The 24340-nt window shown below is 40.9% G+C and overlaps 1 protein-coding gene across 1 annotated transcript; it reads right to left on the bottom strand.

Annotated features, from left to right (window-relative positions):
- Window positions 1–1405: 1405 nt before the first annotated feature.
- On the bottom strand, window positions 1406–22834 carry TOMM70 (translocase of outer mitochondrial membrane 70). Its single transcript, XM_054973830.1, has 12 exons — window positions 22471–22834; window positions 17468–17641; window positions 16043–16169; window positions 13699–13808; window positions 13131–13279; window positions 9387–9594; window positions 8042–8176; window positions 6380–6487; window positions 6071–6187; window positions 5735–5832; window positions 4322–4444; window positions 1406–3082 (listed from the first exon to the last, which is right to left on the bottom strand). The coding sequence occupies exons 1-12, from the start codon at window positions 22816–22818 to the stop codon at window positions 2929–2931; spliced, it is 1851 nt and encodes a 616-aa protein (XP_054829805.1). The 5' UTR covers window positions 22819–22834; the 3' UTR covers window positions 1406–2928.
- Window positions 22835–24340: the final 1506 nt, after the last annotated feature.

The raw sequence follows: 24340 nt of genomic DNA, 5'->3' as shown, positions 1-24340 counted from the left end.
GGGTGATCAAAAGGACCTCTCCTTTTTTCACTGTGCGAAAAGCTGGTTGCATCCACCTTTTAAACATTTTCATAAGGTCTTTATTAGGAGCATAAATGCATACTACAGTAATTTTTCAATGCTGACCAACATTTAGAAGAGTAGTCATAGCACTCTAAGGTGACACAATACTTTTGCTATTAAAGTTTATCATTGATCATGACAAATATTTCTAGACTAGAGTCCAGTTTCACCAGAGGAAGTCTGAAATCTTGTACCATGTCTTTGTGTTATGTGACACTCCTCCAGAGGAGGGATAATCTTTATTCTTTACACATACACAAACAGATGCACTTCACCCAACTTCAACTGAGTAAGAAAGACTTCTTCCCTTTTCAAAAAAGGATAGCTTAGGGGTTTTTCCTTCACTTAATTCAGACCTCTGGACATTAAATAGTATCTTATTTTCATGCTTGCTTAAAAAAAAGCTATGGATAGTTACATTCTAAAAAGATCTTTCAATATAGAAGAATAAGGTCTGACCTGGAGAATTTTTCAAAACATCTGAAGGATGTGTATATAAAGAGAAGCTAATGGGGCCTTTTTCATTTTCAAAGTAAAATGTTTTAATCATTAGTCTTACTTATCTATATTGTCTGAAGACACATTTAAACTGTATTATCATTTACAGATGCACCAGTATTGTATAAATTCTGCCAGCTCTGGTATTTAAACCATTCTAATTTAAACACAAACAAGGAAAATGCCCCTCTTCTGTCCTGCTAATCTCTTTCTACAGTTGATACAACCTCGATACCCTGCTCTCATGTCTAAGAACTGGAATAAGCAGGGATTTCATGGGATCAGGATTACAAAAAGGAAATGCTTGCACAGTAGCTACACCCAACAGGCCTGTGTCTGAATGCAGGTTAATTTTGCACCTGCAGTCATTATGTGAAAAGTATGTTAGCAGCACCAATTTTCTTTCAACTCTTCATTTGCAATAGGTTTTAGAAAGCAATTTACCTTTATCCCATGTTGAAGACAATTCTTAAGAGCTTACATATGCTATGAATGAGAACAAGAGAAAAAGCCTTAGTGATACAATACCAAGCAGTCTCCTATTAATGGGTGCCATTTCCCATTATGGAGTAGGACCGTCTCTTCACCCTATTTTATTTCTAACAAAGTAACAGCAGTCAAGACACTGATCCTAAACTAAGGATCAATTCTTGTTTTGCAAGAGACAGCCCTGTCCCAAGTCCAGTTTTGACAAAGGAAATGGGGAAATCAACTGGAATCTTGGAATGTCAGCAATTCAAAGCAAGGCCATTTGTAGCAGCTTCAATGCCTTCACAAATTACAGTTGTCATTTTGTATTTTGATTTGCCAAATAAGTAATTTTGAATACCCTAGATCATACATATCAGCGAGATCTGAATGTAGTATTTATTTAACGACTTTACATGTGTAAGTCATTTACAAAAGAAAAATAACAAACAAGCATTCTTTCAGTGCAGTTTCAAATATCTGAACAGGCAACAGTCTGTGATGATTTGGAATGCTAGTATCAGACAATACATGCTTAATTGTCTTCAGGAGAGAAAAGTATCAATGTAGATAAAGCCACGCAAATAAAAACCCCTTTTGGGAAGGGAGAACAAAAGGATCCAGAAAGACCTATTTCTGTTAAATAATGGATGAAAAGATCTCCACTTAGTCACATTATTTCTAGAAGATCTGAAGCAGCTGTTCACACACTGAAGGTTAAGTTTTCCTGAATCCCCAATCTTCATTACTCTCTTAAGGGGGTGGGGGGGACTCACAGTGTAAACTAACAGATGTACTGTATCAACATGAAGGAGAATTTATATATCTGCACCACACAATGAATTCCCCTTAAAATATGATAGCATTACTACAGTTTTGGATTGATTTTAGTAGCATGTAAGAAAAGGGCAACTGAGACCTGCGTATGTAGTTTCCCAAATTCTCAAACATTTAGCAATGGTAAGCAAGACTTCCTATTAAAGGATAAGAATGCTACAAATGGATACTTTGTAAAATCAGTAACAGAAAGGATTATTTCTTGTACAAGTAGTAGCTGCTACAGTTTCTAAATGCTAGACCATTTCAACTAAAACTTATCCCCCAAAGGGTTCAAAACACTTGTTTCCGCATGCAGGTAGCAAATCTACAAATACATACTAAGCCTGAACTCTCTGCAATCACTTTAGGTACTGCCTACACAGTGGAATTTTACTTAATAATTCAGCTCTTTCAAGACACAGGTAAACTAGAGTCAAATAAATTGGAAATGCCAATTAATGAGAGAAGCAGGCTTATGTTATAAGAGTCTTTTGAAACAGTTACCCAAATCCTCCAATAGAACAGCATACTAAGTACTTAACATCTCTGTAGCTGCCACTATCTTCTTACATGAAACAGAAAATGTGATGGGGATACAAGACATATACTGAAAGATTATGCTGCATCTATTATTTGTCTTAAAAATCCTACTATTAAACTCTTCTGCAACTCTCTTTTTGCAAAGCTAAAATTAACCCAAAGGGATTCGTGGCATAAAAAATTTAAACAATACTATTAATTTTTAAAAATCACCCTTATAGATAGAATCATTCATTCACAACAGCCACCCTCAAAACATGAGTCAAAAAGGTTTTTATTTGCATGGCCAAATCATCTTTGATCCCTTGCAAACTCTTGTTTTTTTTAATCTCCTTTCAACAATTGTTTGCTGCAGAGGGAACAAACTGCTTCCTTTCTTGAACAGCCACTCCCACAATACCTAAACATTTAACAGATAACTACACCATCACAAACAGGAAAAAAAATCACCATTCAACACACTGCAACAGTGTCTTTAGGGCAAGGTCGAAGTGGGCAGCATTACTTTTAAAAAGATTATTTCCCTCCCTCATTGTTTCTTTACAATGTTGGTGGTTTCAATCCGTATTTCTTTGCAACTTCTGTCTGGGCATAGGCAGCATCACAGAGCGAGTAGAGGTGAGCCATCTCCATCTCAGATTTGGCCAAGTTAATAGCTTTGTTGAACATTTCAATGGCTTTATCCAGATTGCCTCTGAAATAAAGGACAGGTGAATCATTTATGGAAAGTCACAAAGCTTAGCAGTTACAGATGGATACTACACAGAATCTTGATTTCCCACAGTACACTAATGAGTTTATTCCCTCAGCTTTATATAGGCACCGTGAAGTGTCTGGTGTTCCTGTCAGACTACACTGTTAAACAGAAAGCAAGGTATTTCCACTACTGGCCAACAGGAGAACAATGAATTCCACTGCCCATAAAGTAGTTAAGGGTGAAATAGCATACAACAGCAGAATTCACTAACAATTTTCCGCACTCGTGTGACTACTAGAAAGGAGGATTTAAACAAGCTGAAGGTATTTTTCAAGATGTATCTCAATTGTAACTTCACTCTATGAGCTAATTTAACCATGAAGTGTTCTGGATAGTTGTCATAAATCTGTTTACAATATTAGATGCTCCAGAAATTGTATGAAAATATAAAGAAATATGGCCTAGAATTGGCATGATCTTGTTTAATGTTTAATATTGTGCACTAACAACCCTGGAGGCATTCCTGTTTCTCCAAGTACTGAGCTTCTTCTACCTGCCAGACTCTTCCACGTTGCAGCAGCGTTTGTCAGGGTCCATCTAGCCTTAGGGTATCAGTTAGCACTCCCTCCTTATTAATGTTTAAGCGCTCCATGGTAGAACAGATCAAAGAGTGTTGAATATGAGAGCAGCTTTGTCTGAGGTAAGGGCTTATTAGTTCTTAGCCAAAGTCTGATGTAGTAGCACGCAGCAGATGCTTGCCAATTAATGCTTGGGCTGTACTTATGCAAAAGGTGAGAAGAAGAGGGAAGAAACTGATTTAAGGGTACATGAAGCCAAAACTACAAACAGACTTGCTGTAATTTTATTTTGTTATGGTGGTGAAAGATTTGAGGGAATTGCTCATAGCTCAAAAATACACTAGACCCAGATTATTAACTACTTCTCTATTGGAGCTTCCCACCTCCCCTGCCCAGGCTAGCACTGCAATCCAGGAAGCAAAGATAGACTTAAAACTTGGAATGTTACACACATTAATATAGATACCACTTCAAAAAGGAAGATTCTGAAAGCAGTTATGTAAGTCTGTGGTTTTCTTAACTAGGATACATCTAATAGTACACCAGCTTCCCACAGATGTGTTCAATCAGTGCACCAATTTTGTAAGTCATCAGGAATAAGAGTGTATAGGATCCTATACTATCCTAGACTCTCAAACTAGCAGCATGTAGTTCTTACCTTTGCACTTCAATCGTCCCCATCGTCTCATATGCAAAGTCACATTTATTATCAATTTCAATGGCCTTGCTTATAAGTTCCAAACCTTTATCTAAATCCTGTTTCCACTGAAGTTGAAGTAAACTGAAACGAATCACAATTGCAGACCAGCTGTGAACATATGTAGCTCACTCTTATCAGAAAACAGCATATAAACCTAACATAGTAACATTCCAATATAAAGCAAGCAAATAAGAGACTGTCACAGGAATATGTGTGAATATATCATTTGCATTCAAGTAGGCTCTGAATCCTAGCAGAATACAGTCAACCCTAACAAATGACATACAAAATAAGTGACTGACAAAACAGATGCTTAAAATTTAGTTAAACACATCAGCTTTCACCTTTATCAGTGAAATGTGTTTAGCTAGTATGGTTTCCAACAACTAAACTGATGAAACATTTTGGCAACACTTTTCTCCAACAATGATCAGGAGCCTTGTGGCACCTTAAAAATTAATACATTTTTATTCTAATATATAAACTTTTGTGGGCTAGAGCCTAATTTGTCAAACCTGAAGTGGCTCTAGTCCATGAAACCCCAAGCTAAAATATAAATGTATTAGTTTTTAAGATGCCATGAAATTCCTGCTTGGTTTTGCTGTAACAGACTATCACAGACATTCCCATGAAATGTGTTTTCTCCAAAAAGTGGGTCCTTGAACTAAGTAGTTGAGTATGTGAAATAGTTTGGCAAGCAAATGAGGAAAAGGGAATGAAAAATTCAAGCAAAATTTGTTTACCATTAAAGAAAAATTGTATGACCTTTTCCTTTCAGCAGTTACTGAGAGATATTTATCCAGAGATGAAGTCTGAACTGGTTCAAAACGTGGCAGCCAGGCTAACGGGGGGGGGGGGTGCTTGAAGAACCACCTTCTCCCATACTGTTCAGCCCACCAGTTAAGATCTGCCTCACAAGTCCTGCTCTCCATGCCTTTGCTTGCCTTCGGAGCTTAGGTGGATGGCAACCACAGACAAGTCTTTTTCAATTATGGCATCTTGCCTGCAGAATGCTTTTCCCCTTGAGTCTCACCTGGCACCTACATTACTAACTTTTAGTTTCCAGGCCAAAACATTTCAGTTGTTTTTCAATTAAGAGGTTTACCTTTTACCATCATTTTATAGTATGTTTTAGTCTGAAGACTGGTATTCATTTTAAGCTGCTTAATTATCTCTTATGCTCTGGTTGCTTTTTAATGCTGGGTTTTAATTAAGAATGTTTAATGTTTTATGTTTATTATATTTTAAAATTTTTGTAAACTGCCCTGGACAGGTTTCCTGGAGAGGTGGCATAAAATTCTCTAAATAAACTAAGCCACAAAAACAGCTCTGCAGATAGCCTTACATATAAACGGCAACTACAGTACTTACCCTTTATGAACGTAAGTAGTAGCATTATCTGGCTCAAGATCAATACATTTATCATACATTTCATCAGCTTTTCCAAACTGTTGTTGATCTGTTAAGGCCTGCATGGATAAACATTAATTGAATAAAGATTTCTATGTGAAAGTACTTTAAATTAGGACTAGACCACATTCTGCTCACGTACTTTCCCTATCATAATCCCTAGGAAAATAACTTTTATGATCTGCTCTCACATTAGGTATGTAGAAGTAACATCTGCTGAAACAAGAGATGCTCAGACCTGGTTAATGATAATACAAAAATGAGAGTTTTCAAAGATGAACAGATAGTAATATATACCTGGGCATAGAGTGCATAGCCTTCAGCACATTTTGGAAATTTTTTAATAACATCCTCAAAGCCTTTCATAGCTGCTTGTACTTGTAAAGCATTATTTCCAGTGTAAGCTTGTCGATACTGTTAAAAACAAAAGTTTACAAAGTCAAAATGTGGCCATGTGAAAGAAGTCTGGTTTATCAACATCTTACCGGCAAAAAGCCAATATTCCAAAATGTTCCACTTCCAACAAAATTGCTTCTAAACCATATTTTCACAATACAGTTTGAACAGCCTTTATAGTAAAAATGTAACAAAATTTGACAGGCTCACCAGCGCAAAGCATTTCTGTGCTTGTGCCAAGGCAGAATCTGGCCGCAAACGGATACATTCATCAAAATCATCTACAGCTTCTTCAACTTGGTCAAGCAAGATTTTCAGCTATTAAAAAAGAATGAGAATAAGCTTTATACACACAGTATCTACACAAGGAAAACAACTTTTGCAGTAGAATTATAGCAGAACTGTGTGTGTTTTATGAGCCAGCAAGTCACTTCCAACTTATGGCGACTCTATGAATTAATGATCTCCAAAACATCCTATCACTGATAGTCTTGCTCAGGTACTGCAAATGAAGGCCATGGCTTCCTTTACTGAGTCAAGCCATCTCATGTTTGTTTTCCTATTTTCCTACTGCCTTCTACTTTTTCTATCATTTTTCCTTTTTTCCAGTGAATCTTTTCTTTTAATGATGTGACCAAAGTATGATAGCCTCAGTTTAGTCAGCTTCTAGAGAGAATTCAGGCTTCATTTGACCTAGAATCCACTTATTGCCTTTTTGGCAGTCTGTGGTGTCCATAAAACACTCCCCCAACACCACATTTTGAATGAAGAAAATTTCTTCCTGACAGCTTTTCTTCATTGTCCAACTTCCATATCCAATACACAGTAACAAAGAATACCGTAGTATGACAACTTGAGTAGTTCATTGGTAATTCTACTGTGATAGTTTGTTGTTACAATATTCTGCATGAACAGATTTCCTTACAGTTTATTAGCATTAGTCTATGCCAAGTTTAGGCTCTGTTCTCATTTTTTTTTGTTTAAAATTAATATGCATAATTTTTAAAATTCAAGTAACAGTAAAAACCCAATTCATCCCAAACAATAAAATGCCTGCCACTCCACTTAAAATTCTGGCAAATAAAATAGCTTTACAGCACCTTCTGAAAGTGTCCCCGGACAACACCTCTTCAGGGAACCTGTACCAGTGTAAGAGCAACTACAGCAAAAGCATAGGTCCCAGTCAATGCCAGGAGGGTTGCTTTTAGTGAGGGAACACCCAGAAGTTAATAAGCGGAAGACCACCCCCCACTTTAGACGGGGTGGGGGGTGTCACAGGCTGTGAAAGGCTTTAAAGTAACAAGCACCTTGAACTGAACTTGGAAACAAACTGGCAGCCGATATAGTTGTTTTAAAATAGATGAGAGATGTTCTGGAAAGGCAGTCCTTAGGAACAATTGGGCTGCAGCATTCTTGGAAAAGTCCATTTCCAGGTGGTCTTCAAGGGCAGCTAAACATAGACCACATTATAAATGAGCAGTTACAAAAGCATGGATTCAGGTCAGTTGAATCCAGGAAAGGAAAGAACTGGTGAACCAGATGCAGCTGGTTGAAGGCTCTCTTGGCCATACCACCAACCTGCTTTTCAAGTGCCAAGGCTAGGTTCATTAGCATTCCTAAGCTCTTAATCTGCTCATCAAATGCCAACTCTATTCTAACCACCATCAATAAATTCAAATGTTGAGGCATCGCCCTTCCCATCTAGCATTACCTCTATTGTCTGGATTCAAGACAAATGAAAATCATACCATGGTTTTCACATTGTATGCCAACTGAGCCATAGTTAAGAGGTCAGCTATTAAAATTTTTCTTTTGTATTTCACTGTCAACTACAGAATATGTAAAAACATTTTTAAGTGTAATGAGTCTTACCTGCCCCCTGTGATGATAAACATCTGCATTCTGAGGATCAATGTCCGCAGCCATATTAAAATCTTGAGTCGAGAGCATAGGCTGTTGCTGTTGCATATACATACTGCCTCGCTTGATTAGGGCATTAGCACGAAGCTAGTCCAAAGAATCAAATTTATTATAATTTGATATACAAATCGCCTGCTACAAAGTTTTCAGAGTCTGGTAACACATCATTCTTTGTGCTATGTACTTGTGTGTGTGCTTATTGATTTTTTAAAAATTACTAATTTGAAATGTTTTAAAATATTGTTTTTTAATGTTTGTCACCTTGGGACATTATTTTGGGTAGAAAGGTGACACATAAATGTTTCAAATAAATAAATATAGTTTTGGTCAATTTCCAATGTGCTGAGAAACCAACAGAAGAGTCTCAAAAGAGTCTGCTGGCCAATAAACAAAAAAAATTAAAAATGGGCAGTGACTCTTTAGCAATACTACTAGATCAGAAATAAGGCACAGCCCAATGAACCTGCAATGCCTTAACAGCAGCAAGTTCAAAAGCAAGAGCTGAGACTACAGAAAGTCAAAGCAGCAGTGGCTCAAAAAAAAAACCCCATGAAGCTGGCATACTTTTACAGTACCAGCAGTGTTGTCCAACATCTGCTTAACCAGCATGCCAGACTACAACCAAGGACAGGCAGTGGAAAAGCAGGACCTGCTCCTTGGCACTGCTGTCCAGAGACCAACATTAATGGTTGAGAAACCAGGTAAGAAGCAAGCCCGGCTTCTCTGCCACCTACTCTCATGCAAGACCATACCCTCAGATTTACTTCCTCATCCACACAGGGTACATATGTACACATTGGGCATCAGTCATACTACCAGCTGTATGGAGTATATACACTATTTAATGTTCCTGTTCTGAAACAACTCACTGCAACATGACATGTACGTAAGTTTGTTTTTTAAAACTGCTCAATGAAAATCCAAACCAAGTGTATCTCAAAAGCTTTGAGCAGAATAAATCTTCACTATGGAATCTGTGTACTCCTAAGTTTGCACACAGTTTCATTCTTTGTAAACAGCATTTTTCCCCCTTCTATATTATTTGGAACTAACCACCTTTCATTATAAAGATGATTTCCCCTATCTACAACAATGAAGACTGTCAGAACTTTTATCAGGTTTGGAAAAGTTAAGCTTAACATAAAATACTTTCTCCATGACACAGTAATGACAATGAAGCTCCACTGGTGCGACGCAAAACATGTTTTCCACTGAACAGCAGAATCACCAACGAAAGTTAATGCCACTATATCTACGTTGCACACTTTTCGGGTAAAACAGAACACTGCTTCCTCACCTTTACATTGGCATTGTCCATATCAATGACCTGATTCAGATCTGGTTTGGCAGCATTTGCATTACCAATCAGCAGATAGAACGTAGCTCGCAACAACAAGGCTTCAGCCATATATTTTCCTTTAGCCTCGATTTCTTTAGTACATTCACTAATAATTTTGTCATAGTTTTCTTCTTCCATATATTTCTTTGCCTTTAAATAGCCACAGCTGTAAATAATATGCACAGTGTTAATAATATGCAGGAAAACTCTAGTTCTCTAAATCAAAATGAAACATGCAAGTTTGAAGATTTCTAGTTTACACTTTTACCTTTAAAAAGGGATCATACATTATATCATCACCCTGACCTGGATGGCCCAAGTTAGCCCAATCTCATCAGATCTCATAAGCTAAGCAGGGTCAGTCCTGTTTAGTACATGGGTGAGAGACTACCAAGAAAGTCCAGCGTCACTGCTCAGAAGTTAAATGGCAAACTACCTCAGTTTGCCTTGGAAACCCTCTGGGGTCTTCCAAAGGTGGCTGTCTTAGCAATCATTTATTAATATGCAATAGAAAAATGTATATGAACATTAGTATTGGCTTGAAAAAGAAAATATTATTTCAGTATATATAGAAACAAAGCTCCAAGGATATGAGGAGCTATTCATTGAAGACTGATTTATACCATTAAGCCAGTTGGATAAAAAGGCTAAATATACAATTTAATTAGGCAAGAAGATTGCAGAACTACTCCTTAAGAAATCTCCGCTATGTAGATTAATTTACATTTATACAATCTTACAATCTAACTATGCCATATTAGGAGGTGGTAAAGTTTCAATATAGAAAAAACATATGGCTTGAGAATTAAGAATTAATATTTTTATTAGGCATTCTGTTCACAAAATTAGCATTTACCAGTCTTCTTCTGATTCCACTATGTGATAACCCCAAACCCAGAGAAGATGTTATTTGGCTAAAGAAGAATATTGGTAAGATTATAAGTAGCAGCCCTAATAGCCCAAACTAGCCCGGTCTCATCACATTTGGAAGCTAAGGGTTGGTACTTGGATAGGAGACCACCAAGGAAGACTGGAGCTGCTATGCAGAGGAAAGCAATGGCAAATCACCACCTCTCTTGCGACTCAATGGCACACTTTACCTTACCTAGGGATGTAACAGATGATGCTAGCGAACTGTTTTACATGCACACTAAGTATCCTAACCCTCATAAGCAATTTTTGGCAGGCAACAAACCTCAAAACTTTCAGTGAGGAAGGGAAAGTAGAAAAAATCTCTTCTACAAATCCACCCTATTTGCACTTCCTGAGATCCAACTGGAGGGGGGGGCTTCTTCCTCTCTCCAACATTATGAGTATTCCATTGGCTTCAAAGGCACTTCTATTAGCAAAAGAGAACTTTCCCACTTGCCCCTCCACTGTAGCTCCACTAGGGTTCCTTAGTACTGTTTGGGAGGGACATGAACACCCTGGAACAGCACAGGAAGCAAAGTGGGGGCCTGCACTGGGAGGGAAAAAAATAAGAAAAAATCTCAAATTTTGCTGGCAGAATACGACCTTTGGGTCTAGCCTATTGAGTTTTGCCATAAATGATGCTTTCTTAATCTTTGTTAAGATACTCTAAACCAGGTGTTCCCAACCTCCTTGAGCCTGGAGGCACATTTGGAATTCTGACAGTGTGGTGGGCAGAGCAACAATATGGCTGCCACAAAATAGCCACTGCAGGAAATGGAGCCAGCCACAAAATAACAGCTTACTTTCAGTCACACTCTAAAGACCCTTGTGCCTTGGATGCAGTTTCTGCACAGCCAATCAATACTTCAATGGCCAATTAGAAGCCATGCTTTGTAAATACCCCACCAGGCTCCACCCACTTTTTAAAACAGTTGGTGGGCACCAGAAAAGGTGTTGGTGAGCACAATTGTACCCAATTGTGGTGTGGGCACCACACCAAGAACCCCAGCTCCAAAAAGTGAAATAATTACGTTGGCCTTGGTGTTAATGATTAGAGATGGGCAAGAAATGGGAGAAAAAATGAAACGAGCGTTTTGTGTTTTGTCACATTCCACAAATAACAAACTTTCACAAAATTGTCCAGTTTCGCAAAACGATTTGTTAGTTTCGTGATTTGTCAGAACCCAGGGCACTTCAATGGCCCCCCTTCATACCCAGAGATGCCAAACTCGCAGGGAGACCAGCAGGCTCTCCTCCACCCGCCCTCACCCAACAAGCCAGCAAGAACAAATGCTCTAAATAAGAATATAAGCAAAGAAAATTAAAGAAAAAAAATGTAGGCCTCAGTCAAGCTAGGCCCCTGAGACTGGGGTTGGATGGGGTGGAGGAAAGAAGGCACCTTCATGCAACAACCTTCCCAGCAAGGCCAAGAGCTGAAAATAAGAAAGAGGCTTTTCAGTCTCTTTTAAAGCAGCAGCAAATCCAGCCAAAAGCTCCCAATTCCACTCTCTCACTCCAAATCCCCGCAACAAGTCCTCCCCCTCTCTCTGTCTACTGGAACTGAAAAGAACGAGGCAGAAAGCTGTGCCTTATATAAGAAATGCTCACAGAGTAGAACACGAGGTGTCTGGTTGGCAGACAGACCTGCCTAATAGGGTTTGAAAGGATGAGATTGGTGTTTCCATGGCTACAGAAGGCCCATCTCCTCAGTTGCCTAGGGGATTAACCCCCTGCTCCTTGCTGTAAAGGGCAGAATGGAAGCTCTCCAGTTGGCAGGGAAAGCTGCCTATCAAGGTTATGTGGGCTAAGACTGGGGTTTCCAATGGCAACAAAAGGTCTGCAGACATTCAGGGCCTATGTTGCCTAGGGAATCAATGCCAGCCTGTCTGGCATCAAGAATCATGGATGGATGGATGGATGGATGGAAACTACTACAGTTAAAATGACAATAGAGATTTAGGGTGCCTACAGACATGAGTCCTATATTACATTTTGAGAAAGTGGGGTTTACACAGCATATGACTGAGCAGCTGGCTCTAATGCTTCTCAAAAGACTCTTGTTTATTCAAAGTGGAAATGGAGGAATAGGGCAAAAGCAGTATCTTAAGCAGTACTTCTTAGATTTTCAATTTTAAAAAACACTATTTTAAAGATAAAATCCATGGTGCTAAAAACCTACCTCATGCTATTGGGCATTTTAAAAAGAGAAAACCATTATCTTGTTTGCTGCAGCCGGTTCTAAGAAAAGCAGCTGCTTATGATCTGCTTAAAGCAGAAACCCACCTTTCTGATTCCACAGAAAACTACAAAAGGCATAAAGTTCCTTATCACTTAAGTCATAATGTAAAAATCAATTGAGGCAATAGAATCACATGCTCTCTCATTTCAGATTCTCTCCTTTCATGTTAACCCCCCTGCTGGCCTGAGCCATAACAATCATATCAGCACCAACATTAGTCATGGTTAAACATTAAACAGGGTTCACACCGAGCTAAGATTTAAATGTATCAGTTTTCTTCAGACAATTAATGATTCACTTGCAAAACCTTTCTTACTTTACTTCCTACTTGTCAATTGCAAGATCTACCCCTTCCACAAAGCTAGTTACACAATATGGCTGTCAGAACCAAAATGACAGTTGCTAGCACAAGGCCCTACAAATGGAAGAGTGAGATCAAGCTCAATTTAATTTTTATCAGTTTACATAGAATATAATAGCACAAATGTAAGTTTCCTAAGGCAATGTGTACTGTTTCCTTTTACTAACAAGCTTACTTTTCAATTACTTACTTTTCTTTTACTACAGAGGCCTCTCCTTCTTTATCTTTGTCCTCATCAGACTTCTCCCCCCGAAGAAGAGGCTGAGAGATAATGTCATCTGTGAAAGAGCTGAAGTAAGATTTGATAAACTGTGGTGAAGGCATCAGAGGCTCCCTGTTCTGAAGCAAGATAGAAAAGCTGGTTTGAAAGCATGTTACAGCCAACTTTGACTCAGTCACAAAATTTATAGCTTCTACATTTAAGCAAAAGAGATTTCTTGTTGAAGGCTTTCATGGCCTTTTGTTTGACACAAAGATCTCTGTCTTTTGGTGCTACACCTCTGAAGATGCCAGTCACAGCTGCTGGCGAAACATCAGGAACTACAATGCCAAGACCACGGCGATACAGCCCGGAAAATCCACAACAACCAAAAGATATTTAACTACCAAGAAAAATGGTGTCTGATAGACTTGCTGCTTCTAATATAGTAGTAACCTGCATGTTTTAATTTTATTAAATTTATGATTTCCAAAAACTAGCGAGACCACATAGGTGTATCAAGTCTGAAAATCTCACATTAGGACTTATACAGTCATACCTTATATTTTTCTTTGGCTTTTTCTTTCCCAAGAAGTTTAAGAACTTTATCTGCTAGCAGCATACTTTGCTGATTTTGAAACCCTTCTAAAATGCAGACTGCAGTGACATCTGGGAAATATAAGCAAAAAATAAATGATAAATTACTAGTTTATTAATCTTTGAAAGGCTAGACAATGAGTATCCCCAATCAGTTAAGTCAAGTTTATGCTATCTTTATTGCCAAGGACATCTAAATTAAACTGATATTCTTTCCTGTCCACAACTAGAAACCTTAATCACACATTCTTCTGCTTCAAGCCCTTAATCACACCCCAGGTGCTATTTTAAGGTATTCTGAATTGCACTGTTTTCTTTCCCCTTTACATTACTTACTAGAAACAAAGCCCGTTTTAGCAAAGAATACAACGGGCTCTAGAAATGGCAGGGGGGCCTGGCTGACCATTGCCCCCTCCCCAGCATCCTGATCTGGGAAAGGGGAAGGGCAGGGTGGCATGCCCACTTCCATGCCCCTCCCTCATCACTTACTTAATACTCACCCCCATTGTGGCTTGGGGGGGGGGGAAGGTAAGCAATATATGCCTGCCACCATGCCCCCCTTACTCATGTGTGCCCCTCTCACTCTCCCCATTGTGATTTCAAGTAGGGTTGCCAGCTCCAGGTTGGGGCATTCTGTCATTTGACACCTCCCCCAAGATTGCAGCTTTGGGAAGGGGGGGGGAGAAGAGACGAGCGAGGCTTGCATGCTGCCACTCGACCCTGCCCCCAGGCCCCCATGATCACTCTTTTGGGGTAAGAGGAGGCAGTGAGGCTTGCATGCAGCTGCTTGACCCCCCCCCCCAATCCTGGCTTCGGTGGGGAAAGGAGGCAAGCAAGACTAGCATGCCACTGCTCAACCCCCCCCCCCCCCAAGATCCTGAGTTTGGTCGGGAAAGGAGGCAAACGAGGCTTGCATGCCACTGTTCGACACCCCCCCCCTGCCCCCCAGGATTGTGGCTTTAGGGGGGAGAGGTGGCCAGCGATCGGAGCGCTGCGGGTGTGGCTCCAGGCTCCTCCGCCAGGCAGACACCCCGATCTGGGCACTGCAGGTGGGGAGTGCGCGGGGAGGCGGCTCCAGGCTCCTCCACCCGGCAGACACCCCAATCTGGGCACTGCGGGTGGATAGTGCGCGGGGAGGCAGCTCCAGGCTCCTCCACCCGGCAGACAAGCTGATCTGGGCGCTGCGGGTGGGTAGTGCGCAGGGAGGCAGCTCCAGGCTCCTCTGCCTGGCAGACACCCCGATCAGGTCGCTGCAGGCAAGGAGTGCATGGGGATGTGGCTCCAGGCTCCTCCGCCTGGCAGACACCCTGATCAGGTCGCTGTGAGCGAGGAGTGCACAGGGAGGTGGCTCCAGGCTCCTCTGCCCAGCAGACACCCCAATCAGATCGCTGCGGGTGAGGAGTGCGCAGGGAGGCGGCTTCAGGCTCCTCCAACCGGCAGACAACCCAATCTGCTGCTCTACGAAGCGACTCCCTTCGTATCCCCGCTAGGGGCGCAATAACGTGCCTGCGCTCTGGGTTACATTGTGTATCGTCAGAAGCCCGCTAAGACAATTATGTTATAGGATAAGTACTGTATTCTACCTACCACAGCTAAATTGAAAAAAAAAAACATTCTCAGCCTTGAAAGGGAGATAGTTACTGTATACAGAAAGCCTGCATCAGAAGAACTGAATTAATTATGCATACAGAAGAGCTCCTTGTTTCTCAAACCATCCATCTCCAATACGCAACCAAATCTCAGAGGATTGTTGGGAAAGACCAACATGTTGTCAGAAACCATGATCAGTAAAAAAAACAAAAGGCAAGTGCTACAGAATAAGTATAACCCCTGTGCTAGAAGCTCATTTTGTCCAGGTCAGAATCCAGTACTTGTTTTTCCGTTCTCATTCCATTCAAAATCAACTTTACTTATAGTAAGTATAGTTAAGTTTTCATCATTACTGGACATTATTAAAGAATCAACAGTCATTACAAAGACAGGCATGTTAAAAAGCCAGTTTCTACTAGCAAAGGTGCTTATGAAATGATTTAATGAGTATAAATATAATGGTTGTCATTAAACAAGACAAGGCCAATTGTATATTCTCATTAAGAAATCTACAAAATTTACCAGGATAGCAAAATGCAAAATAAAACATACAACAAAAAAAAGAAAAATACAATGGAATTAGGGTTAAAAGCTTTCTTATACCCTTTTTGGACCTCATTTTTGCTCAGCAGAAAAGCAGACTAAAAATATTTTAATAAAGCAATTTTCCATCCAACAATGTATATACAGTTTCTTTAAACAGACAGAATACCCACCTTCTAAACATTCTTTTTTATTGTCTAATTTCTCATGTGCCTTTGCACGTCTGAAGAGAGCTTTCACATATTTGGGATTAAGCTCAACAGCCTTTGTACAGTCTTGTGCCACCTCTTTCCATTTTTGCTGTAGGTATAAAAATAGCTGATTAAAGGACAGTGCTATGATCTATGTATAACACTCTATACGATACTGCAGTTTTCAGTCTGGACTTAACATGCATTCTGGGTGTCTCCCAAGAACCTTTTAGGTTATCAATTGAACAGGGCAAGCCTATATGCATGTTTACTTGGAAATAAGTCCCACTATGGTCAATGGGAATCACTTGCAGGTAAGCGTGCATCAAATTGCAACCTTAAATCACTTCTTCATAGTAGCCTTGACTGAAGGCAAGAGGACTTCGTCCACATAAATGGTTGGGGGGGGGGGCAGCGCAGGAGCCTTTCATCTCTAGAACTCAGAAACAAACATCCAGAAAGATAAATAGCCAGACAGAGTGCCCCATAGAAAAGGGAATCAGGAAATTGATCAACATGAGAAGAAAATATACCAGGAGAATGCATTGAAAGAATCAGTAAAAAATTAAAATATATAGCACATAGGAAGAAGTACACAGATAAGGGACCCATGCAAACAACATACAAAAAACACTTCTAATTAGGTTTGCAAGTGTCTACTAGAAAGGTTTTTTTAACCTCTACCAAACTGAATACAATACTTCTATTGTTATTCTTAAGCATCACATTATTTGTTGTAAAAGTATATTTTGAAATTATCTGTCAAGTTTTCTCTTATCTCTAAATTTCAGGTTATTTTTACTTGCTTTAAAAGCCTGGCAAGAATTGTATGCTAGCTGATAATATGTCAGCAGGCAAGCCTGATCTCATCAGATCTTGGAAGCTAGGCAGGGTCGGCCTTGGTTATGCAGAGACAATGGCAAACCACCTGTGTTAACTCTTGCCTTGAAAACCCCAGCAGGGGTCGCCATAAGTCAGCTGTGACTTGATGGCACTCTCCACCACCACCAGTTAACATAAGACTCTTGAGATTTACTACCTTAGTAATAGTTTTATTATTTTAAAAACATCTTTACTGGGATATGGCATATAAAGCAGCTAATGTTCGTAAAAATAAAGCAGCATTTAAAGGAGCACCTGCCCAGCAGACAATTAAATATTATGTACAGAGCAGTGCTCTTTAGGAGATGCAAGGGCAATTCTGCCATTCAGAGCTTCTAGACTGCAAAAGCATGTGTGCAGTTTCTGACCAAACACTTGCAAACCACAGACAACATTTCTGAATTTCCGAACCCCGGGAATTTAGGAGAGGCATAATGCTAAATAGTCCCACATGCAAGGAGAAGCAGATGTAGTCTACATTTAAGCTGCAGATGAACATACTATTCTGATGCTTAGGATTCATACCAGTTGTTCATAGGCTGCAGCTCTGTTCTGGTAGAAGGTGGAAAGGTCAGCATTTTTTTCAGCTGGACATAAACTGATGGCTTCAGTATAGCACAGAATGGCTTGTTCATATTTCCCAGCCTTAAAATACTTGTTGCCTTGGTTCTTTGCTGCTTGGGCTCTATCAAGAGGACTCTGGAAAAAGAAATATTCATAAACATTGTACAGAGTACAAATATTAAAATGTTTATTCCTAAATAGGCTTTAAAGCACCCATAGTCAGCAGGTTGGATTCTAACTCCTGCAAACAGAAGAAGATTGCAGAAGAGGGATTTCTGTTTACCACACACCCCAACCTCTTCTGCAGTTTGGGGAACTGTTCTGAGCAATACAGACCCCAGGAGCCTGAAATAAAGACAGAGAATCCTGCAAAATTGTCCAGAAGAGTGCTAGATTCAGAAGTGCCCTGTATATACAAAGTACAGCATTGCTCATTAATAAACTATATGCTGCTGTAATTTAAGGACTGTGGCTCCAAGTACGCTTTATCTGTGATGAGTTAATATGTCCACAATGGGAGCTAACACAAGAACTTTTGTTAAAGTTTGCCTGATGGCCTGAAATCCTCCTTCAGCCATTTAGCATGTGATATCCAACAGACTGAAGTGGAGGGCAGAGGTATAGTATGAAGCCAGTTTTACAGTTTGGATTTGGTGACAGGAAAAGAATTTGAAGGGCTTAGCTAAAAATGAGGTGCATGTAGTTTTAACTCTCTGGGAATGCGAGGAAGAAATAGTGGCTGTAAAAGAATCTTATTTGAGGCCACTTTTGTTTGCTTGTGTATTTGTAGACAGGCACCATAAATCTCCAATACTCTCTCACCTAAATCAAAAGACTGTCTCTCACCTCCCCCAACACACATTTGTTATTGTTGTTGGATTTAAGTCAAATTGTCATTTCCTTTTGTTTGCTATAAAATGTGTGCTTTAAAAGTAGAAATACTCAAGTTTTCTACAAGTAATTAATTTCTAGTTTTCTAACTAAATAATGAAGAAACATGAGCCTTCTAGCTTTTCAGCACCAATAAATGCTAAATTTACAAGTTATCTTTCTGACAAAGTGTCAGTATATGCAAAGTGACTGCTTTGAGGGACCAATAAAGAATTGGTACTAGAATTTTTTTAAAAATAAATGTATTAAAATAAACAGAGTAGATGTATACAAAATATACTAATATCTGTAAACTACATTATCAAGCTACGTCTGAAATAAAACTGGAACAAAGCATAAGCATTTCAACATGACATATTAAGTGAATTACATATGAATTTAATTACACATTAAAAGAAATTACATAGTAGGAATTATCACAGCAACAAACTGTATTCAGTAGTATAGTCAACAGTCCCTACCACTTTACCATAGTATCTTTCTGAACCACTTCATCACTGTACCACCCTTTTATTTGTGTAAAAAAACCTTACTGAGTATAATCTGTAGAGACAGTGATTTTTGTTGGCAGAGTGCAAATAAAGCAGAGAAGTTACACTGTGCTGATTAAAGAGGCTAAAAAGTTTATTTAAGAAATACATACTTGAGAGTGAAGAAGAGAGATAGAGATACGGTCCTTGCTATCTGACTACATCTTGGAGAAGAGTGATAAGGCAGGACAGAGAAGAAGCAGGATATTGCCCTGTTTAGCCCAATAGGAGACAAGGAAATGACCAACAGGAAACAAGAGAGATGCTGCTCTCACTGTCTTAACTAAGTGATCCTTGCTGCCCCCTGCACAGAAGGCTTTCCTTCCCTTCTTGCTGCTGCAGTACACCAGACATTGCAATTTCCAACAATTTTTAACCTGCTTAAGGGCTCGCTGCAGGAACTATCTGTAAAACCTTGCACAGCACTACATTTACACTCTTAACATACACTTAAATATTGTCTTAATCTGCTAATGCACTGTTTGGTATAACTGGCAATGCTTTCACATTTGCTGAGCAATTTATACAGGCAGTGACTAATACTGATGAAGGAATTACTGGCACTGGATTTCCTAACACAATCAATGGTACAGTTTACAGATAGAGTGGAGTACTACCACTGACCCCAAACACAATTCCATCCCCAGGCACTGACTGGCTGACAAAAAGAAGCAATATTAAATGGACTATCCTGCAACTCTTACTCAGCTATGCATCATTTTGACCTTAAAAATTAGCAGTGAAATCCTAAGAACCATTTTCTGGGAATAAACCCCATTGAACAGACCTGAGTAGGATTCTGATTACACCTACTTAGGATTGCTCTCTAAGTATGCTTCTAATTTTAATCAATATAAAAAAAAATTCAAACCATGATTCTCTAAAACAAAGTTACTGTATTTCATTTCAAACATCCATTATTTTATCTTTGCACACTTAGTACTGGGTACTGGGATTAGCAAGAGTTATCCAATAACACTCTTCTGTCCCAATACTGGGCAAGATATACACTTCCTGTCAACAAAAAGCATTGCTTCTCCTCCTCTGAGCTCTACATCACCAGTTAACAGTCTCAGGAGGTGCCAACCACAAAACTGTCTTCCCCTGTTGCCTCAGAACCCTAATACTGTGATACTTTAGAGAGAAAAATTCAGCACTGTGGGACAGAACTGTACAATTTTGTAACCATGATAAAAAAATCAACTATATTTAATAGAACAAGCTGAAATTTTGGAAGAAACTAAAATATCTGCAATACATATTTGCCTATCAAACCTAAGCTTATTTTGCTCCTTCAACATCAGTGCATCATTTATAACAAATCAGCCCACACAGTCTGAGGGAGCCTTGTTCATCGTGTTCTCCATGTTTAACAGCCCTGCACCACCGAGACTGTGTACTAGGCTCTGTCTTCCTTTTTCAAATTATAAAGAACTGAACAGTTCTATAAGATGAGGTACTTTGGGGAGATTTAACTTACACCAAGAAACTAAGCAAGTGACTATTTGCAAATGAGCCTTAAGACTATATTGCTCACAACAAGCAGAAGTCTCACAAGTATGGCTTATCAGTGCCAAACTTTCATGTTCAAGATCTTTCTTTCTTTCTAGTCCACCTTTATCACTGAGACTCAAGGCATATAACACATTGCGAGATTAGTACAGTCAGTATCAAGGACATTCCCGTAAACAATGCCACAGGATAAATAAATACAAGTTTACAAGACATAGCATTAGCAAGAATCCAATATAGAGTTGAAGAAATGCTGAAATAGAACATAAGCAATTCTAGGACTGACATTAGACAACATGAAGCACAGATAGCGCATAGAAGCACATATTTAAAGCAACGGTTAGTACATAACGCAACACAGTGGTGAAGTCTACAGTCCCTAACTCATTAACAAAACATCTGAGATTCCTGCTCTACAATATAGCCCTCTATCTGAGTACAAAGCCTTTGTGAATAATTTGGTTTTGTATTGTTTGCATAAAGCCAGGAGAGTGGGGGCTCGCCTGACCTCCTCAGGCAGGCTGTTCCACAGGGTAGGGGCCACCACAGAGAAAGCCAATGTATGGGCTGCAGTTGATTTAACCCATGTGCAGGGTGGCACCTGCAGAAGACGCTGTTCAGATGAGTGAAGCTTTTGTGGAGGAACATTGGGAGGAAGATGGTCTCATAGGTATGCCGGACCAAGATCGTGAAGAGCTTTGTACCTGATAACCAACACCTTGAACTGAGCACGGTAACTGATAGTCAGTGCAGTGACTGCAGGATGGGAGTGATGTTCATGCTCCTGCTTGCTCTTGATAACTGTCAAACCACAGTATTTTGCACCAATTGCAGTCTCTTAGTTAACTTAGATGGGAGACACATGTATAGTGCATTACAATAGTCAAGTCTTTATGTTACAATAGCATGAATCCAGGTGGCCAGGTTGGCCATCAACAGTACAATTCTACCAAGTACTTTTTTAGGTTAGCATGAGAATCTCAAAAACCATTCTCCCTTATCTGAATACATGTACCTTACTATGTAAACCAAGCTGTATTTCATTTTACAGTCAAGCGGTCAGCTCAGTACCTACTTAATAAAGGATGCCTTGACTCTGTAAGTTTTAAAACAAAAAACAGCTATCCATGATTAGTTTTTGCATTAGAGATTACAAACAGTAAGGGCAAAAACAATAAAAGAAAACGCCAAGGCTTCCTCTGACCCAAGCAATAGGAAGCTTCCAACAACAGTCCGTTCCTGCCTTTGACACTGAAGGCCAGGCATTTTTTTAAAGTTATACTCAACACATGGAGCCCTACTATGATTTACCGCTTTCAGAATCTCCACAATGAGGACAAAAATAACTGTAAAATCCTATTTATGAAGATGCATACCAAGGAAATTCTGTAATCATAACACCAAGCACAGTTCTTTCCAAAGCCCCTCAGAAACTGGGCACAGACCCAGCAATAACTTGTTAATACATTTGTAGCAGTGATGTGGGCAGAACATTTTCTGCTAGTCTTCCACAGAAAACTTCCAGTTTCTAAAAATAACGTTATAAAGCAGAGCAATATAAGCCCTTGTAGCTGCCATTAGCAACCGGCAAATATTAAAAGCAAAGCATTTTCATTTAACAGTGTTTGGCCACCTTGCTCATGAGATAAATCTTCTGGCAAAGGACACAGAGTGAATACAATGAAGATAATATTGGAAAGCTGCAAGTAACTGTGAAGGTAGCTGGGGGTATTTATAATGGCTCGGAAAGGTTTCATTAAAGAGAAGACGGGCGACCTCTGGTTCGAGGGGGGGGGGCGCGTCTGGATGCAGTCATGCAGCGAAGAGAACGAGCCCTTCCCCAAGACTCGCTGCAGGCCAAGGCGCCGGGGACCCAGAGCCCAGCACGTGGGCCCAGCAGCAGGCCGTTCCTAACGGCCTCTCCTGCCCCCTCGCTGTGCTCAATGCATTCCCGAAGCCCTTCCTCAGCCCCGGCCCGGCGCCTCCTTCCTCCCCTCTCCCGCCCAAAGCCGGCCCGCTCGGCCCTCTCACCATTTCGTCCCCGCCGGGGCCGTCAGGCTGGCCGCCCCCCGAGCCATCGGCGGGCCCCGGGCTGGCTCTGCCCTCGGGCGTCTTCCTCTCGCTGGCGCCTTTGCCCCCGCCTCGCGTCGCCCGCCTCCGCCGGCCCCACAGGTACAGCGCCCCGGCCCCCAGCAGCAGCGGCGCCCCCACCGCCAGGGCCAGCTGCCAGCGCGGCAGCCCCGAGCCCTGCCCTCCGCCGGCCGAGCCCCCGCCCGCAGCGGCCTCCACGGGCTTCGAGGCAGCCATGATCCCTGCTCGGCTGGCGGCCAGACCGGAGCCAGCCCAGGAGCGAGAGGGGTCAGCGGAAGCCAGGGGCATAGCGGGAGAAAGCGGGCCGCCGAAGCTTCCGCCCTCCGCGCGCCTGCCGAGAGCGCGCCCTGCTTGCGGCGCCATCTGCTGGCCGAAAGGCAGCGGCGCAGTCACGCGCGGAGCCGGGGACGAGGTCGCGCCACCTGCTGGCCGAAAGGGAAACTAGGCGAGCCACCCATTGAATCGTGCAAGGAGTGTGAAGGCTGGAATTGCTATCGACCCGGGGCATAATGGGAACGGCCAATTCTCGTTCTGGAAAACAATGTGTTTCTGTTTGCTCGCATCAGGAGGAGGAGGAGAATTCAAATCACACGAACCCACCCATGGGCATTTCAGGCAAGAGACTAAAATAAGTGGTCTGCCATTTTTCAGCAGAGCAACCCAGTCTTTCTTTGTGGTCTCCCAGCCAAGTACTAGCTGTGGCCAACCCAGCTTACTTTCCAAATTCTGAAGGGGTCAGGTTAAGCTAGGCTACTCAGACTGACATCATTAAACTGCTTTTGAATTGCAATTGACAGCAATAAGATATGGGGTTCAGTCCTGTCTATGCAACTGGTGACCTACCAGGCCTCCCCCCCCCTTTTTTTGCACTCTCAGGAAGACAGCAGCCAATTACAGAGACCTTTTCTTAAGCCAATGCAGTACATGGCAGTTGTTGCTGTGTTTGGTTTGAGAGGCAGAGTTGCCAGTTTAAATTTCCCAGTGATTCAAGGGACTCTCAGGTAATTCATTGGATCACTCTGCCTACTATCATGAATTGGATCCTGGTTGTGCTGCATAGCAGACAGATCGGGACACAGAAAGAGAAGGGGAAGAAACCATAGTTACTGAGTTTCTTTTAGTGCAGAATTTAAAGGTTTAGCAACGATTTTCAAGTTGCAACCTGACAATTACAGATTGTTCAGGCCAATTCTAAGTAAACATGTTTAGGATTAGCATGCCCAAGTGCTTAAATATACTGAGGATTGTATCCATCATAAGGGACACAGGAACCCTGAGTCAGTGATAGAGCATCGTCTTTGCACACAAGAGGTCAACACATCCAGTCCATGGCATATCTAAGGATCATGTAGTCACTGATATGAAACTTCAAACCCTAGAAAGCTGTTGCAAGTCACATTAAACTACACTGATCTTGTTAATCCAATGGGCTGACTTCATATAAGCAGTTTCACTTTCAAATTTGCTCTTTGCTTTTCGGCAGCAGCCATTTTTTCCTCTGACACTGACATATATGAGAACCATGCAGCCGGTGACTTTGGCTTGCCTGGCACACTAACCTGAACAAAACAAACAGATGTCTTGAAGCTACTCACCTGCATATAAAGTGCCTCCTGGGTTGCATCTGCTTGTTTGACTGCAATACTCAGGGGAGGGAGAGGGTCGCTTTTCCCTCCTGTTTTCTTGACTGAAACGTCCAGTGGAGGGAGATAAAAAGGATTTGTGCCTTGGAAAGAATATGATGCATGCATGCCTGGATTTCTCATTGGATGGGAGGAAGCCGTTGCTATAGCTAATGAAGGTGCTGGTG

Source organism: Eublepharis macularius, chromosome 3 (assembly GCF_028583425.1).
Source record: "Eublepharis macularius isolate TG4126 chromosome 3, MPM_Emac_v1.0, whole genome shotgun sequence".
Taxonomy (NCBI): Eukaryota; Metazoa; Chordata; class Lepidosauria; order Squamata; family Eublepharidae; genus Eublepharis; species Eublepharis macularius.
This window is presented reverse-complemented; position numbering and strand designations above follow the sequence as displayed.

Excerpts from the sequence above, each read along its gene's own strand:
- TOMM70 (XM_054973830.1), bottom strand. The coding sequence starts at position 22,818 with ATGCCCCTGGCTTCCGCTGACCCCTCTCGCTCCTGGGCTGGCTCCGGT. Across the intron at positions 13,280-13,698 it reads AAGCCAAAGAAAAATATAAG|AACAGGGAGCCTCTGATGCC; the intron begins GTATGACTGTAT and ends ATCTTGCTTCAG. Across the intron at positions 3,083-4,321 it reads GGGACGATTGAAGTGCAAAG|AGGCAATCTGGATAAAGCCA; the intron begins GTAAGAACTACA and ends CCTTTATTTCAG.